General features: G+C 40.5%; 2 protein-coding genes across 2 annotated transcripts in view; both read left to right on the top strand.

The window, feature by feature from the left end:
- LOC146489856 (uncharacterized) overlaps positions 1–18,551 on the top strand; it is a 51,931-nt gene extending 33,380 nt beyond the window's left edge. Inside the window, exons 13-17 of the mRNA XM_085115118.1 lie at positions 13,421–13,495; positions 14,806–14,899; positions 15,359–15,464; positions 16,330–16,392; positions 17,536–18,551. Of these exons, the coding sequence (XP_084971244.1) occupies positions 13,421–13,495; positions 14,806–14,899; positions 15,359–15,464; positions 16,330–16,392; positions 17,536–17,664 (467 nt within the window). The 3' untranslated portion in view covers positions 17,665–18,551. The remainder of the gene's footprint in view (positions 1–13,420; positions 13,496–14,805; positions 14,900–15,358; positions 15,465–16,329; positions 16,393–17,535) is intronic.
- LOC146489857 (uncharacterized) lies at positions 1,653–8,725 on the top strand. The gene is made up of 3 exons (XM_085129866.1): positions 1,653–2,649; positions 2,863–8,112; positions 8,145–8,725. Exons 1-3 carry the CDS (start codon positions 1,653–1,655, stop codon positions 8,150–8,152), a joined length of 6,255 nt encoding a protein of 2,084 aa, XP_084985992.1. The 3' UTR covers positions 8,153–8,725.
- Positions 18,552–18,674: the final 123 nt, after the last annotated feature.

The following is an 18,674-nucleotide window of genomic DNA, read 5'->3' as shown; positions in this document are numbered from 1 at the left end:
AGGCTAAATACTCAAACTTATAACTTTATTGAGAAACTACCTTTGGAAATGAAAAGTACAGTATTTAACAACATAGATGCATACATAAGAATGTGAAAATTGAAAAACGTGGTAATATATGTAATTTATGTCAAATTTATGAATTGGCAAATGAATAGTTCGCACTAAAGCGTACAAGCAATCCGAGTAAAGTACTTAACATCCACAGTTTTTTGGACTGGGACGAGATGGTCACAGGGAACAGACGCGTTTCGCTGTAGAGCGCCCTTTTCGCCTCCTTAAAGCCGAAAAAAATGAAAGCAAACAGTATATATGATGACAAACAAGAAGCGTAACCGACAAAGGAAACAGAGTTAAGCAAGCAGCGCGTCCTCCAGCGACGAAAACTCTCCCGCAGCAAAGAAATCCAATTTGACAGACGCCACGAGGTGTGACATCCCGGCCATCATGTCGGCACAAGCGTTACATTCGGTGAGTGAAGAACCAAGTATCGGCCAAATATGGCAAGTATTAATGAAAATACAAGCTGATGTTACAACGATATTAAACGACAATCAGGAACTAAGAAAGGACGTGGAAAATTTGAAGACCTCGATGCAATTTCACGCTGAAATGGTAGATGCGCTCAAAACGCAAAATGAGAAACTGGTTTCAACAAACAACGCTTTACATAGCGAAGTATTTGATTTGGGAAAGAGAGTGCAAACACTTGAATACGAGCACGATGCCTTAGAGCAATATACGCGTAAATTTAATATCGAAATCCATGGCATTCCAGAATTCGAAGGTGAAAACCTGCAAGACATTGTCATCAAAACGGGCCAAAGAATGTCAGTAAATGTAACAACCGAGGACATTGACATTGTACATCAACTGTACCGAAAGTCGCCAGCCATTAAACCCATAATTGTTCGCTTCACTACATACAAGAAGAGACGAGAATTTTATAAAGGAAGAGTTAATTTAAAAGAAGCGAATACTACAGAGATCATCGGGTCAACACAGGGAGATACAGAAGGAAGAATCTTCATAAACGAGAACCTTACACAATACAGACAAGAAATTCTGGCTAAGGCAAGAAAAATGAAAAGAGCCTATAAGATCAATCGAGTTTGGACTGTGGATGGGAAAATTTTTGTTCGGAAAACTGAGGAGTCCAGACCGCTTAGAATCAGTGAGGCTTGGGAATTAGAAGAACTGGCAACCTGATTATACTATGACTGTGTAACGGCCTCTCAACCGTTTAGGCATTGCGTTACGCAACGAGACACATCACGTGTCATGACGCCTTTTCATACGGGACTGTTAAAGCTCTACGTGGAGCTGAGACGTCGCTGAACGTCTTGACTAGGTTTTAGCTTCGCTCGAAGCGACAGTAATTTCTCACGCAACCCGTGCAGATTAGTAGCCTTACAGTCTTTGACGGTCTTGTATGCGGTTCAACAGTAGGACTACCTCAAGCTGTATGTATGTTTGTTGATTTTCTGCCTTTCGGTGATCGCCTGATCTCAGTTAGTGACTTAAAATAAACAGAGCCGATACGGATTATGTTAGACTTTTGGCCTTTGTAATCGTCGTTTCCGCGCGCCCTTCTTCGAAAGAAAAGCGGTCGCCACAGTCAAAGACTGGAAATTCCTCACGGATAAAAAAACATGGATTCACAAAAACATTACCAAGATCAACAAAGTGACACTGGAATCGGACTAACACCAGATGAATTCCTCATCAAACCAAGCAACCTTAGAGACATGCCAAATACAACATCGAAAGAAAATGTCGCCTTAACAGGAACAGAGGTTAGTGATGTGCCTTTTATTTCGTTGGAAGATGCGTCGCCGCGTCCAAAAATAATTGAAATTTCGTCGAGTAAAATTACTGACATACCGGAAGAAAACACGAGGTCCAGGACTCTCACGGCCAAAGGCCGGGAGTATCAAAGTGGCTTGAAGAAAACCGCCGCGTTATCCAAAGATCGCGAATTACACGCAAGACTGAGTAGCTTCGAAGAATTAGTACACTCTGGTCAAGACACAAGTAAAATTAAAACTGAAATCACCGTTGTTACAAAGGAAGTAAATGATGCATTACGATTATTTGACGAGTGGATAGAGCTTTCAGATGACCCAACTGAAATTCAGCGTGCTACCAAAAAGCAAGCCTATTTGCTGGATACATGGAAGTCCATTCGTGCTACAGCTGCAAATGAAATTAAGAAGGTTCGAGAGGACAATGACTCTGTTTTCTCTCAAAAATCTCGTCACTCGCGAAAGTCAAGTGTATCAAGCGGAAGTTCACACAGGGACACACTGATAAACGTAAGAGCTAAAAGAGTGGCCTTGGAAGAGAAACTGAAGTTTTCAACAGTCATCGCAGAGCAAGAGAAAAAGTTAGAACAGCTAAAAATTCAAAAGAAACTTGGAGAAGTCCGAGCGCAAGAGGCCGTGTACCTGAAAGCTGTGGAAGAAGAGGACAAAGCGGACGATTTTCAATCTCCCTTGCTGCCAACCAAACAGTACGATCCTATACCCGCCTTCCTGAGGGACAATAATGAAGGGCTTACGTCAACACCAGAACTTGTTCCTTCAGTACCGCAGAATTTTCAAGCATTTCCAACTGCAAGTGCCTCACCAATGTTTACGTCTCCCACCAGTAACACAGTTTATTCTAGTACACACACTAGATTCAGCCTTGGAACACAGGTCCCCCTAACTCAGTACACAACGCCCTCTTCATGCAAAACGGTCTATACCAGTGCAAACACGAGAGCTAGCTTTGGATCTAATGTCCCAACAACCTTTGCCACGCCCCACACGGACAGACCAGGTCTCACATCTTCAAGAGGCTTTTGTTGAAATCCACCAGTTTTTATTCCATCACCCGATCCAGTTCAAACCCTTCCACCACAAGATTACCTGATAGATTTCAGTGACACTTTAACCAGATTGACACAGCTACAACGTCTACCGCAGGCTAAATCGGATGTGTTTAAGGGAGATGAGCAAGACCAAACAAAGTTCTTCCTGTGGGAGAACGCGTTCGACAGCTTAATCGATTCAATACCTATTACAGCCCAGCAGAAACTGCACTTATTATACCAATATCTGGATGGTAAAGCCAAAAGGGTTATCGAACAACTGCAGTACCTTGTTCAAGACCCAGACAGCGCGTACAAGCAAGCACGTACAATTCTCAAGGAACGGTTTGGTCATCCTGCGATTATTAGTACCAGTTTTGAGAAAAGATTGGCGAACTGGCCAAAGATTCCTCCATATGACGCTGCTGCTTTAGAGGAATTTAGTGACTTTCTGTACCAAGTTCAGATTGCAAGTCAGCACATGAGCGGCCTAGGAGTTCTCAACTACCCGTCACAGATCCAAAGCCTCGTTGAAAAACTTCCTGCTTGGTTCAAGAACAAGTGGTCAGACAAGGTGCTAAAGCTTCAGAAAAGCAATGGCAAAGATGCTTTCCCCTCCTTTAAAAACTTTGTGCAGGAAATACGTTATCATGCTGAACGGACAAACATTCCTCAGATCACTCTCACTTCAGGAGCGAGCAGCTCAACACAGTCAGACCGCTCTAAGAACTCCAACCGTACACCTCGTAAACGATCTGCAGGCAGTGCTTTAACCAGCACCCGTGGCACAGAACTTGATAGTGAAGTAACCTCTCCAGTCGAGTTAAACCAAACATCGAATGTTTTTGCAACTGAAGCTCAGAAACCAGACCCTAGCACCCCTGCGGAGCTTAACACTTATTGCTTCTATCACAAGATGAAATCTCATGCTATGAATGACTGTGAACAGTTTCAGAAACTGAGCTATGAGGAGCGCAAAGATTTCTTGTTGAAAAACAGGATCTGCCTAAAATGTGTCAGCTCTAACGAACATGTCTCGAAGGACTGCAAAAGAGACAAGTTGGAATGTAAGATTTGCAAGCAGATGCACGCCACTATACTGCATGACCCGACCAGACATAAGAAAAAGGACACCAGTCAAACTAGCTCCGCCTGTTCTCAAGTTTGCGGGCAAGGACGGCCAGCGCGATCCTGTGCTCGAATAGTCCTGATCGAAGTCTTCCACCAAGACAATCCCTCAGCAAAGGTACCCACCTATGCAGTGCTGGACGATCAGTCAACAGATGTCTTTATCACTGAACCCCTTCTCGAGAAGCTTAAGGTCGAAGGCCAAGAAGTGAACCTTGAAATCAATACGATCACAGGCTTGAACAGTGTCCGCACCAAGAAAGTCAATGGTCTACGAATCCAAGACACCGAAAATCGTCACAAGGCCATCAAGATTCCTTTTGCTTATTCACAAGAGAATATTCCAGCTAGTCAGAGAGACATTGCGACACCAGAAATAGCCAGATCTTGGAAGCATTTGGAAGAAATCGCCTGTCACATTCATTACCGTCCCAATGTGGAGATAGGCTTATTAATTGGCCGTAACATTCCTTCAGCATTCCAGCCACTGCGCATTATTTATGGCAGCGATAATGAACCTTGGGCTGAAGAATACAAGTTCGGCTGGACGATCATTGGTCCAGTTTGCGTCGACAAAGAAGAAGAAACATTGAACTGTGCTTCAGTAAACCGCATCACAGTACAAAGTGAATACCCTCAGAATGTTTTCACTGTGCCAACAAGCAACCGTTTCAAAGAAGAGTCCATAGTGTCCTTCGCCACAAGACAGCACCTTAAAGACGTTACCTCGCCTCAGCAAATAAGAGAGATGATGCAGTTGGATTATAGTAAACTCTACCATGCCCGAAACATCCCAGGCACTGAGAAAGGTGAAAGCATAGAAGACAAGCGCTTCAGTGAAATCCTTACCACTGGCATACACAAAAATGATTTGGGAAACTGGGAGATGCCGTTGCCTTTTAAAACAGATACTGTTTCTCTGCCAAATAATCGTGAACAATGTTTGAAGAGATTACTAGGCATCAAGAGAAAGTTCCTAAGAAATGGAGAACTATGGAACCACTACACCGAATTTATGCAAAACCTCTTCGACAGAAATCACGCCAGTGCCGTCCCTTCAGAGGAACTTAAGACCGAAGCAGGCAAAGTCTGGTTTCTTCCGCATTTTGACATCTACCATCCGAAGAAACCTGACCAGATTCGGATAGTCTTCGATTGCAGTGCTGTCTTCGACAATCAGTCTCTCAATAAACTCCTCCCGCAAGGACCTGACATGATGAATGCTCTCATTGGTGTACTGTCACGATTTCGGAAAGAAGAAGTAGCAGTGACATGCGACATAGAAAAGATGTTCCATAGTTTCTACGTAAACCCTGAACACAGAGACTACCTGAGATTCCTGTGGTTCAAGGATAACAACCTGGACGGCCAAATCATTGAGTATCGCATGAATGTCCATCTATTTGGGGCTGTCTCTTCCCCGGGCGTTGCCAACTTTGGTCTAAGAATGACAGCTGAAACTGGGCGACAAGAGTTTGGTCCGGAAGCAGCGAATTTCCTACGAGATGATTTCTATGTGGACGATGGACTAAAGTCTTTTGACACGCCTGAAAACGCCATCAAGGTTATCAAGAAAACTCAAGCCATGTGTGCAACCGTCAATGTGCGCTTACACAAGTTTGCAAGTAACAGTAAGACAGTGTTGGAAGCTCTACCTGTTGAAGATCGCTCGAAAGACCTTAAGGATCTGGATCTCCGGCATGATATTCTGCCTGTCCTACGCTCACTGGGTACCTACTGGTGCATAGAGTCCGACACGATTGGATTCTGTATTCAGCTTAAAGACAAACCTCTCACTCGCCGAGGGATTCTATCATCCGTAAGCTCATTATACGATCCATTAGGCATTGTGGCGCCAGTGATTTTAGTGGGGAAACAGTTACTCCAGGAACTGTGCCGTGACGGCATCGATTGGGATGATCCTGTACCAGACCACATTCATTCACGATGGGAAAAGTGGAGATCAGAGTTACCCCTTTTAGAGAATATCAAGATCCCAAGATGTGTCAAACCCTGCGATTTTGGTGAACCGGTCACCACAGAACTGCATAGCTTCTCCGACGCCAGTGACGTAGGCCTGGGTCAAGTAACCTATTTGCGCCTTGTAAACAATGCGAATCAAGTACATGTCAGCCTCCTTATGGGTAAAGCGAGAGTAGCACCGCTAAAGTCTATTTCAATTCCACGTCGTGAACTCACTGCAGCCGTGATTTCAGTCAATGTGGCGTCAATGCTTAGCAGAGATTTGAACTACTTCGATCTAGTGAAGGTGTTTTATACTGACTCCTCCGTCGTTCTGGGTTATATACGCAACGAAGCAAGACGCTACCATACGTATGTCTCAAACCGCGTGCAGCAAATCCGTGACAGCTCAGATCCAACACAATGGCTTTACGTCTCCAGCTCTGACAACCCTGCTGATATTGCCTCAAGAGGCATAACTGCCAAACAACTCTCGGAAAATGAACTGTGGTTCAAAGGTCCCGACTTCCTCTGGAAGAATCAAGTGTCGGTGGTGAACCATGACCCTGCTCCTGATTTGAATCCTGAAGACCCAGAGGTAAAGAAATGCAAAGCAACGGCTCTCATTGCGAACCACGAAGTTACCAAGTGGAAAGAAGAGAAACTCTTCCCCAAAGGTCTAGAACTAGAACGCTTCAACCATTCTTCAGCGCTCGACCGCCTGAAAAGAAGCATCGTCTCTATCCAGAGAATGATTGAAAAGATTCGACCTAACAAGCAGTACAATAAACGACCAGTAGCTGGCCCGCCAACGGTGGAAGAAATGCACTTAGCAGAGGAAGTTATTCTCAAGTCAGTGCAGTTACGTTACTTCGAGAAAGAGATCCTGGTTCTCCAAAAGCTAAATGAGGGTGACCACATGTTCCAGAACCGCAACAGCGCCCGCGTCAGAAACGAAAAGTTGAAACAGACAAGCTCACTTTTCAGGCTGGATCCCTTTCTTGACCAAAACGGATTACCCAGAGTGGGGGGTCGACTCAAGAAAGCTGCCTTAGCCTTTGAAGTGAAACATCCAATTATCGTCCCTAAAAAGAGTCATATCACAGAGCTCCTTATCAGATACTACCACAGCAGAGACCAGCACCACCAGGGCCGTGGAATGACCCACAATGCACTTCGCCAAGCCGGTTACTGGATAATCAATGGTCGGTCTTCTATCTCCTATCTGCTTCAGAGATGTGTTACTTGCCGCAAGTTACGCGGATCTGCTCAAGTCCAAAAGATGGCTAACCTTCCTGAAGAACGGCTTACTCCTGCCCCGCCTTTCACGTATACAGGCATGGATGTTTTCGGCCCTTGGTACATCAAAGAGGGTCGAAAAGAACTAAAGCGTTGGGGTATAATCTTTACATGCCTATCATCTCGAGCCATTCATTTGGAAACGTTAAACACAATGGAAACAGATTCATTTATCAATGCTCTCAGACGCTTCGTCAATCGAAGAGGCAAAGTTAGGGAACTGAGATGCGACAGAGGAACAAACTTTGTGGGAGGCAAAAACGAGCTCAGTGCTGCTTTGAAAGAAGTCAATACTGATGCAATCAAGAACTTTCTCCTGACACAAGATTGCGATCTGATCGAGTTCAGAATGAACGTGCCAACTGCATCCCATATGGGCGGCATATGGGAGCGACTTATTCGCACCGTACGTGCAGTTCTCTCAAGCCTTTTGCAAGACCACGCCCAGCAATTAGATGATGAAGCTCTACGAACGCTGTTCACAGAAGCAGAAAACATCGTAAATAGTCGCCCACTTACGATCGACAATTTGTCAGATCCAGATGCGCCTGAACCAATCACACCGAACCACCTGCTCACCTTTAAAGCAAAAGTGGTGTTACCACCTCCAGGAAACTTCTCGCGGCCAGATCTTTACACGAAGAAACGGTGGCGCAGAGTGCAGTACCTGACGGTACAGTTTTGGGGTCGCTGGCAACGAGAATATTGCATGCTGCAGCAAAAACGCCAGAAATGGAACGAAACCAGCCCTAACAGTCAAGTTGGTGATGTCGTCCTGATCCGTGACGAAACATGCCCCAGAAACCAGTGGCCACTTGCGAAAGTTACCGAAGTTTTGCCCAGCGATGATGGCCTGGTTCGTAAAGTCCGTCTGCTTGTTACTCGATCCGGTACCAGAAAGGTATTTGACAGACCTATCCACAAGTTGATCCTGATTTACCGACAAGATGAAGATAGAAGTAACGGTTGATTTGGAGTAGACCTTAATGACCAGAGTACGACCCCGTCGGGGAGCCAGAACAATTCTCAGAAAGAGAGACATTTACTTAGTGAACTCTGAGAACATTTAGTTTTATTCATATTTGTTTACTGTAATTTCATACATTTTACCATGTCTGGGGGAGCCATGTAACGGCCTCCCAACCGTTTAGGCATTGCGTTACGCAACGAGACACATCACGTGTCATGACGCCTTTTCATACGGGACTGTTAAAGCTCCACGTGGAGCTGAGACGTCGCTGAACGTCTTGACTAGGTTTTAGCTTCGCTCGAAGCGACAGTAATTTCTCACGCAACCCGTGCAGATTAGTAGCCTTACAGTCTTTGACGGTCTTGTATGCGGTTCAACAGTAGGACTACCTCAAGCTGTATGTATGTTTGTTGATTTTCTGCCTTTCAGTGATCGCCTGATCTCAGTTAGTGACTTAAAATAAACAGAGCCGATACGGATTATGTTAGACTTTTGGCCTTTGTAATCGTCGTTTCCGCGCGCCCTTCTTCGAAAGAAAAGCGGTCGCCACAGACTGTTTACCTCATATCCTTTAATTAATACCTCATAAGTCGTTGGTGTAAGGAAAAATGAACAGACCTAGATATACTACATTATTCAATCATCATCAATTTTTTTTATTAAATTACACGACCGGTTTTCAGGAGGCAAACACACCGTTACTAGACTATGCTTGTTCGATCGCTCGTGAAACCTTTTTTGTTTACTTGCTATCACATTAGGTCTTTAGTAATTTTAGTTATTATTTGCATTTGTTATATCGTTTTCCTATTTTTCCGTTTTGAATATAATCTTTTTTTCCCCTTTAGGTTTACTAGCATCATACATTTAGTCCGAGCAACATCGGCGAATCGTTTGTTTTTAAATTGCTTACTTCTTGCATTTGTGATTTGCATGTATTTATATTGCCTGCTATCATCTTTTGTTCTGTTGATTAATGGTTCTGCAGTCCCAATGTTACTTTCCGCAAGTACGATGTCTTTTAAGTTGATTTCGCTTAATGTGAAGGGCATAAGCAACTTTACGCAATGCAGACATAACCTTTCTACAAGAAACTCATTCCACTGCTGAAACAATTGTTCAATGGAAAAATGAATGGGGCGGAGAGCTTATTGCCTGTCACGGTAGCTCCAATTCACGTGGAGTGGCAATTTTGATAAAAAACGGTTTTGATTGCAAAATACAGCATACAATCGTGGACCCCATGGGACGATATATAATTTTAAAAGCCGATATAAAAGATTCAAGGTATGTTTTAATAAATATTTATGTTCCAAACAAAGACAAAGATCAAATAGAATTCGTAAACAATCTACATGATATATTGAGAAAGGAAAATCTCGACACCGAGGAAGAGATAATTATGGGAGGCGATTTTAACTGCCCCCTCAATCCAGCTTGTGATAAAAAAGGAGGAAATCTAAATCAACGAAAATCAGTTGTGGAACGTATTGACTGTTTACAAAACGAGCTTGATTTAGTAGACATATGGAGAATTAAGAACCCAAACACAAGAAGTTATACGTGGAGCCAAAAATCTCCCAAAATCTTTTGCCGCTTAGACTATTGGTTAATTTCAAACAATTTAAATGACCTTGTAAAATCAACTGATATTATTCCCGCAATTAGAACAGATCACGATGCAATTACTTTAGATACAGAAGAATTGGCAACCGAACTAAGAGGTTCGGGATATTGGAAAATGAACTGCTCTCTGTTAGTTGATGAAGAGTATGTAAAGAGTGTCACAGAAATGATCCCAATTTGGACTGCAGAAGGGCAAAAGGAATTGTCAGACGACCGCTCAACCTGGGATTGGATTAAATATAACATTAAACGTCACGCTATTTCACACTCAAAAAAGAAAGCGAAAGAAAGAGATGTTGAGGAAAAAACTCTTCAAAAGGAACTAAACAAAGCAAAGGAAACATTAGAAAAAAACACAAGTGATTCTAACATTACTCACTATCACACAATACGAGAAAAATTAGAGGCGCTCTACGAAGAGAAAACAGAAGGAATAATAATACGTGCACGTGCTCGATGGCATGAACATGGAGAAAAAAGTACTAAATATTTCTTGAATCTGGAAAAAAGGAATCACGTAAAGAAACACATACGAAAACTTTACATAAACGGTGCTATTAATACGGATCCAATTAGCATTCTGAAGGAACAAGAGCGTTTCTATCATAATTTGTATAAAACTGGTAACAATGATCCAAATATTGCGTTAAAAAGACTCGCTTTTTTGAGTGAATTAAATATTCCAAAACTTTCTGAGGAACAGAAAATCACATGCGAGGGTAAAATTACATCCGAGGAATGTTTTCGCCTTCTAGATTCTTTTAACAACAACAAAACACCAGGGAATGATGGCATCCCTATTGAATTCTATGGAAAGTTCTGGCCTCTAATGGGTGATAGTTTTATAAGATGTGTAAATGAGTGCTTTGATAAAGGTGAGATGTCCTCATCCCAAAAACAAGCAGTTATTACTCTAATTGAGAAGAAAGGAAAAGACCGTGCATTCCTTGAAAACTGGCGTCCAATTTCGCTAGTCAACGTAGATGCAAAAATAACGTCCAAAGTAATCGCTTCGAGAACTAAAAATGTGTTACCAGAGATTATTCATCACAATCAAACAGGATTCGTTAAAGATCGTTATATAGGCGAAACAATTCGATCTATCTATGATATAATGGATTATACTGTTGAAGAGAATATTCCAGGACTAATGATTTTTATTGATTTTGAAAAAGCTTTTGATAGCGTGGAATGGGACTTTCTTTTCGAATGTCTTGAATCCTTTAATTTCGGACCTAACTTTCTTATAACTTTCTAACTTTCTTTCTTTCTCTCTTTTTATAAAAACATACAGAGCTGTACTATAAATAATGAAACTGCTTCAAATTATTTTGTGCTTGAACGCGGAGTCCGGCAAGGTGATCCACTCTCGCTGTATCTTTTTATAGTAGTTGTGGAAACTCTTGCAATTGCCATTCGTCAAAATAAGGAGATAAAAGGAATCTCTATCGAGAATGAGGAAACAAAGCTATTGCAATACGCGGATGACACTACTGCAGTGCTCTCGGATATGAACTCGGCCAAAAGTTTATTTGAATTGTTGGACATTTTCAAGGACATTTCGGGCCTTAAGATTAATTGCGCAAAAACCGAGGGTATGTGGATCGGAGCATCCAAAGAAAATAAAACAGAACCTTTTGGAATTAGATGGCCTATAGAACCAATAAAAGCTCTCGGAGTATACTTCACTTATGACCTAAAACTGCTCAAAGAAAAGAATTTCATCGAAAGACTGGATAGTATTAAAAAACTGATAAACATTTGGTCTTCCAGAGGTCTTTCAATCCTTGGTAAAGTGACGATAATAAAATCCTTTCTAATTCCCAAATTTGTTTATGTATGCTCACTCCTGCCAACACCCAATGAGCTGGTGAAACAATTAAATCAATTGCTATTCAAATTCTTATGGAATGGAACAGATAAAGTAACGCGTGTGTCAACAATAAATGATTATGGGGAAGGTGGACTAAAAATGATTGATTTAGAAAGCATGGTTAAAGCTTTGAGATTGGCATGGCTTAAACGAATATTCAACGCAAACGATGGGACATGGAAGCGGTACTTACAACACCAATTGAAAACAGTTGGAGGACTGTTCTTTTTAAATTGTAACTATGACGTTAAGGATTATACATTCACTTCCCAGTTTTATCGAGAGCTTCTTCTGTGGTGGTCACAATTTCGCGACAGTTTCGCTACTGACATAAATTGGACAAATATTATTTGGAATAATAAAGAAACAAGAATAGATAAAAAGCCCATTTTTTACAAAAATTTCTATGAATCCGGATTTATTTACATACGTGATCTCCGACTTGATTCGAATATCAACGATTCCTTTGGTTACGTTTCAAATAAAATTGGAAAAATTAGCATTCTACAGTGGGCGGGCCTTCGACACTCAATACCTGATTTCTTAAAAAATACGCGTGATCAAATCCACCCACTAACGCCTTCTTCGCTTCAGATAAATAACAGCATTTTTGATGTGAAAAAGAAGAAATCGAAAGATTACTATTCGTTATTTGTTGCGAAGAAATCACGGCCTCCTAATATTGTTCATAAGTGGAAAGGCGATTTTAATATATCAGATGATTTATTGAAAGAATCTTTCATTTTGCCTCACGCTGTTGCACTCGAATCGTACGTTAAGGCCTTTCAGTATAAAATTCTCAATAATATACTCTACACAAACGCGAAATTATGCAAAATTGGTTTTAGAGTTGACGAATTATGCACTTTCTGCGAAACTGAGCGAGAAACACTATATCACCTACTTTATCAATGCACTTATGCTAGGCAGTTTTGGAACGAGTTTGAATTGTATTGGCACCGCTTGTCAAATCAGGTGGTTCACCTGACTTTGGAAAATGTCTTATTCGGAATACTTTCAACACCATGCCCTTCACATATGCTGCTTAATTACTTTATTATCATTGGAAAACTGTTTTTGTGGGACTGTAGAAGAACACAAATACATCCTAAAATACAAGGTTTTCAGAACACGATAGCTATCAAATATAATATTGAAAGAAAAATAAGTAAGAAAAAGTTTTATGAAAAGAAATGGATATTCAAATGAGAAGAAATTGATAACTACGTGAAAAGTCTTTAAAGCTGATTCGCCTAATCTACTATTCTTTTTTTTTTATCTGATGTTGCTCGGTTTAATTGGTTTAATTGGTTTATTTAGTTAAATTAGTTGAATTATTATTATTATTATTATTATTATTATTATTATTATTTGAATTATTTGATTTGCTTAAAAATAGAAATGGGGTAACTGTGTAAAATGTATCAATTGTTATTATTTTAACCTATATATAATATTGTCAATGAAACAGTAACTGCTCTGTAAATGATAAATTTCAATAAATATTATATAAATTTAACAAAAAAAAAAAAAGAAAAAAAAACATCCACAGTTTTTTTGTTTGTTTGTTTGTTTGTTTGCGTATGTTTTGTGATAAGCACGCCAGGCCCACCGTCTGACAACAGTTTTGTTCTTCCTTGTCTCATGCCATCCATTGCCAATTGCACTTCACTTGCATTTATTGCCGAGTTGCATTAATTATGTGTAGGTCTAGCGCCGCGTGCAGCGCTTGTGGTACAGAGAGCAGATCAGCAAGGAATACTAACCCACGGAGAGGGGACAGGTAAGTTTGTTTATTTGTTTGTTTGTTTGTTTCTTGTCCAACGAGAAGCAAAAAAGGAAAAGACGTTACTGCATTTATCAGTTTACTCGGAATGAAATGTGTGCAATTTTGCAATATTTTTTTATGTGGTAGCGGGAACCAATTAAATGAGTCTTTTAGTTATAGACCCTACCTATAGAGTTAAGAAATAAACTGTAATTGGACCTGCATTTATAGTGATTACACATGCAACAGCGTTTGCTCAGTTTGTTCCCTGTTTTATTAAAATTTTGCGTATTCTTTGATGGTTAAAATTTGAGTGCAAGAGTCGAACTCTGCTGTGCTATACGAAATCTTTCAGTCGAAGAGTACAATGAATGCTGTGCCACGCAGCATTTATGACACAATGGTGATTCACAGAATTAATTATGCGGCTAATATTAAATGCAGAGGTGAAGGAAGGAAATAGGAAGCCACACGAGCAAAAAAAAAAGTTTAGACCTTGGGTGACAATCGAAGCGACAACCTCCGAATTAAGATCTACTAAGCTACGAGGCTAGATGGGATCAGGTCGTGAGTGATAATAATAATTCGCAGCAATAAGAATATGTTATGAATGCCACTGAGGCCGTGTACGTTTTCAATTTCTGCCGAGGTCATTTTCTTTTCCTGTGCTAGCAACGGCCAGGGCTTTATTAGAATAGTAGTGATTGGATGGAGCTCCTTTTATAACCTGTACCTCTTAATGGCATTCTAATATTCATCTGCAAGGACTTGCATGTAGTTTGTAGTTCTGACAGTCAACCTTGGCATTTCTAAATTGCAGTGACACCTAGTTCTGCTCACTGTTTACCTAAGAAAATACGCCAAATTTTTTTTTTTTTTTTTTTTTTTTTTTGGAAGGCTGGGAACCAGACAAGGTCTAACTTAGTCTAAAACGGACATATCAGCTAAGCGAGAATCGCCTTCACAGTGACTTGCATCACTGAAACCAGTAAATCACAGAAGAAGGCGACTATTAAAGTACGCGTTGCAACAGACAAATGTTATGGTACTCTCTGCCGTGTAATTTGCTGAATGGCGAAATTACTTTGTTAGAAATAATTGATATTGCACATGTCATTGACGGTCAAGGCCGCACAAACTGAACATAACATACTAACAACTGGTGGGAGGCAATAAAGCAAAGCACGGAATTTCTTACCGCTTACCTTTTTTTTTCGAACAGAACTGTAGTTGCAGTATTGGCATAATCTTGCCACCAGTGTGCTAATTTATTAATATAATCAATCATAATTGTGGCGATAATAAAGCAAAGGTTTATATTTTAGTGATTAACGTGAGGAGCATCACTAAAATTGATGAGTGGGAGGAGGTTTTGAGTGAACAAGACAAACTTGTTGTTGTACAGTTTTACGCTACTTGGTGAGTGAGAATTTATTTGTCTTGTTATCATTTGTAATTTTCGTTGCATGTCCTACGGACTTCTTTTCTTTCACGAGCTTGTAAAACTGAATTGAACAGGCCATTTCCGAGTTGCTTTGAACCTCATTGCGAAAACGAGGCTAAGGGCGAACATAAGTTTTGTTTACATGTGAATGAAGACTAATTTACAATAAAACTTTGCACTTGGCCTCGCTTTCATAGTGAGGTTCAAAGCAACTCGGACATGGCCTATTCAATTCAGTTTTACAAGCTCTCGGAATTTACCTTAGTCTAAAGTTTTCTTTAATCAGGCTTAGAGGTCAAATAACTAAAAAATAAACCTATTCCTCGTTTTCGTGCTGTATTTCTCGAGATAATTCTGATAACTATAGACGCAGCCTTTAACAGAGGCGTTTGGAAAATGACTCAACACATACAATTTATATCACCTATTTTCAGGTGCAATTTATGCAGGTCTGTATCGGACTCATACGATTCACTGAATGCGAAATATGGAATGAGTGGACAAGCTCTGTTTGTACGCGTCAATGTTGACGAATTGAAGGTTTGTATAGTCAAAGTTAGCATTACCACTGTTGTTGTTGTTTTGTTGTTGTTTTTGTTTTTTGGCTAAATTTTGCAATTAGAAAAAACTATTTTGAGGTTTTAAGTTTATTAAAATACTACACCTAAAAACACAAACAAATGCAAACCTCCAATAGCATTAATTGAAAGAAAATAAAGAGGGGGGAAAACTGCTAGGCTCGTGTTTTTAGCCTGTTTTCTCAGTAGATAAGGGCGGTAGTTTCTTTTGAAACTAAGTTGCTGTGTCGGTGGGGCAGTGGAAACGAATATTTGCATTGGTAATTTGATTCGCTCTGACAAAGCGCTTACGCTCGAAACCTCAGCTCTTGAATCACTTTTACGGCGGCCAAAATCAAGTATTTGTTTCTCAGTAGTTTGGCGGCCGTGAAATCCAGGCTTTTGTTTTGTGATTGTTAATACCTTTCTTTTAGTTTTGAGAAACAATTTACATTCATTCAGCTGCGTAACAAACAAACAAGGTTTCATTTAATGATTGCAAGCAAGAGGTTAGCGTTTTTATTTTGTCCATTTTAGAAATTTCATATAAACGTTCGAGACACCTTATTAAATTAATTGATATTGCACATGTCAATGACAGTCAATCAAGGCCGTGCAAACTGAACAAAACATACTGACAACCGATGGGAGGCAAACCAGTTGGCTATTTACTAAGCGTGGTCTTTTATTTGAAATTGGGGTTACCATGAAACAAATCAGAGTGGTCAGGGTGAGACTTGAATCGGGGACCTCTGGGTCACGCCGCCTCCAACAATTTACGTATTGCACTGTAAACGATGTATACAATTGAACTTCATATTTATCAGCCTTCTTTCTATCATCACAAGGTTTTGAAATACCAACAACGAATCACTTCACTGCCAACTTTTAAACTCTTTTGGAATGGACAGGTAATTCGTTGTTGTAGTTGTTGATGTTGTCGTTGCAGTTCATGTGTTGTTTTGCTGGCTTTCGAAACCTTTAGTCGTGTCGAGTAGTATAGGTGGTTTGCATTGCCGCCATGTTGGCGTACAAAACAAAAGAAAATTCTTTCACGGAGGAGAAAATTATTGAAAATGATGTATTATTTTTAAAAGTGACACAGGCATACTCGCAAAAAAGTTATCCGAGTGCTCCTATCAGGAGTCGAACCTAAGACCTTCCGATTACTGGTTCGGATGCTCTACCACTGAGCTACAGGAAACTCGAAGGAACTAAGGCCATTAAACTAGGTTCATTAGACAAATATCCTGCATACTGCTAGGATTTGAATGTCGAACGTGTGGTATATGAAATAAATGTGATGGTGTAATATTGTTTTATTATTGTTCCTGTACACCAACATGGCCGCCATGCCATCACATGCAAACCATCAATGGAAAAAAAAAACTGTCTAAATGCCCGCTCTGAATTTTTTTTAAATTGTTACTGTTTTAATGCAACAAAAATGTTAAATAACTACAAAGAGCTTCATTTTGCTCTAGGAAAACCGCGCAAAAAACGTTGTCATCTGTAATGAAATTGTCATTGAGGTAGTTGTTTGTTTGTTTCTTTGTTGTTGTGGAGCGCGGCACCCGCTAAAGGTCAGGAAACTTTTTTTTTTTTGGTTTTGATGCAATTCTCTTATTTGAACCGATCTGCTGTATGATGGTGTATGCTGTTCACAGTTATAACGTGCAATAAAAAAAGTGTTACGACGGAAACTGATATATTTCTAACCATTACACCATCGTCATCATTATCATCATTCTTAGTAACATTCTTAGAATCATCATTACAATTCACCACACTGCGCTAGGAATCTTTGTTCCTTATCAGGTTGATTTGGTTGGTACTCAATTTCCTCAATTTAAATCTTTGATGTTTGGTTTCGTTCAGGGCAAACATTAGTAGTTGTTTGTACAGGAGAATACTCATTTGGTTTGTTGGCGGTTAATTCAATGCTGTCAAAACAGTTAATGCGACCCTCCCCTCTGTACAAGAGATTTTCCCATGTAAGTTTCTATAACTTCATCTGCACGGAACATAATCTTCTTTTATTATCACTCATCTAGGCCGTAACTCAACTAGAAGGAACTGACATGGCGTCCCTGGAGCACCACATCGAAGAAAACATGAATGGCCCCAGCGATGATCCGCAAGAAGAACCCCCAGGGGATGAAATGTACTTTGATCCGAGATGACCAGTAGGGCTCAAAAGGGCAAAAGCTATGGTTAGAGACTTTGTTCAAGGTATTGCGAACCCTGACTCTTGGCCACCTTCTCTAGTTACGGTGTGGAACATGACAGAACTCGCACTTTAGAACATTAAGACTAAATGAAAAATGGAAGAGTAGCTGCGCCAGTCAAAAGTCCATCTGATAATAACACTGGTTATTAAAGTTGAACATTTCGTACCCAATGGCTGGCGTTAAGGTACGCGATATAGAAAAACGTACAGTTGTTACACCCGTTTATAAAGCGTTGGCGTTTTCTTATACAACGTTCATGAAACAGTGGTGTACAGCCATGCAAACGACGGTCATTCCAAAATTGGGTGGGTTATCGTATGCCAATTATAACCCTTTTAACCCGAATGAACAACACTTGAATAGTTGAAATTGTTTGTCATCAGCTGTCGTGACTTTAATTTGAGACGGCGTTTAGAACAGCTTTCAGTTGAGTGTCGTAAAACTAAAACCGAAGTAATTACCCTGAGCGCCCTGGCCAATTGCAAAAGTCGTAAACAGCGCAATGAACTAATCAGAATTCGAACCAAATACATGTAGCCGGCGCCAAGCATAGAAAAACGCGTGCGAGCTAGTGATGATTGGTTTTGGTTTTGTTTCTCATTGGTTGAGAAAGTGGCACGAGTTCTGCCAACCAGCGACAGAGCGAAGTAAAGCAAAACCAAAACAAACGAGAAATTACTTTCGACACTCAATTGAAAACAGCTCTAACGTGTTATGAATTGTCTGTAATGAGTAATGCACGAAGCTGTTATTTGCCATCTCCACCAGACTCACCCTTCCTTTTGATGTTGTACGTGTAGAGCTTTTGCAAACTGAATTATATACTGCATTAGAATTCATTTTGGCATGAAATGCCTCACGGAGTTTCTCCCATATTAGGCGCGCGTGCTTCGACAGGAGAGCAGGAGTTAAAATAGTCAAGACCTTCTGCGCACTAATGCGTATTCGTCTACTCAAATTGA

This window comes from Pavona decussata, unplaced genomic scaffold (assembly GCF_977016875.1).
Source record: "Pavona decussata unplaced genomic scaffold, jaPavDecu1.1 SCAFFOLD_2, whole genome shotgun sequence".
In the NCBI taxonomy this organism is placed as follows: domain Eukaryota; kingdom Metazoa; phylum Cnidaria; class Anthozoa; order Scleractinia; family Agariciidae; genus Pavona; species Pavona decussata.
The sequence above is the reverse complement of the archived record's forward strand: the minus strand, read 5'-3'. Positions and strand labels throughout refer to the sequence as shown.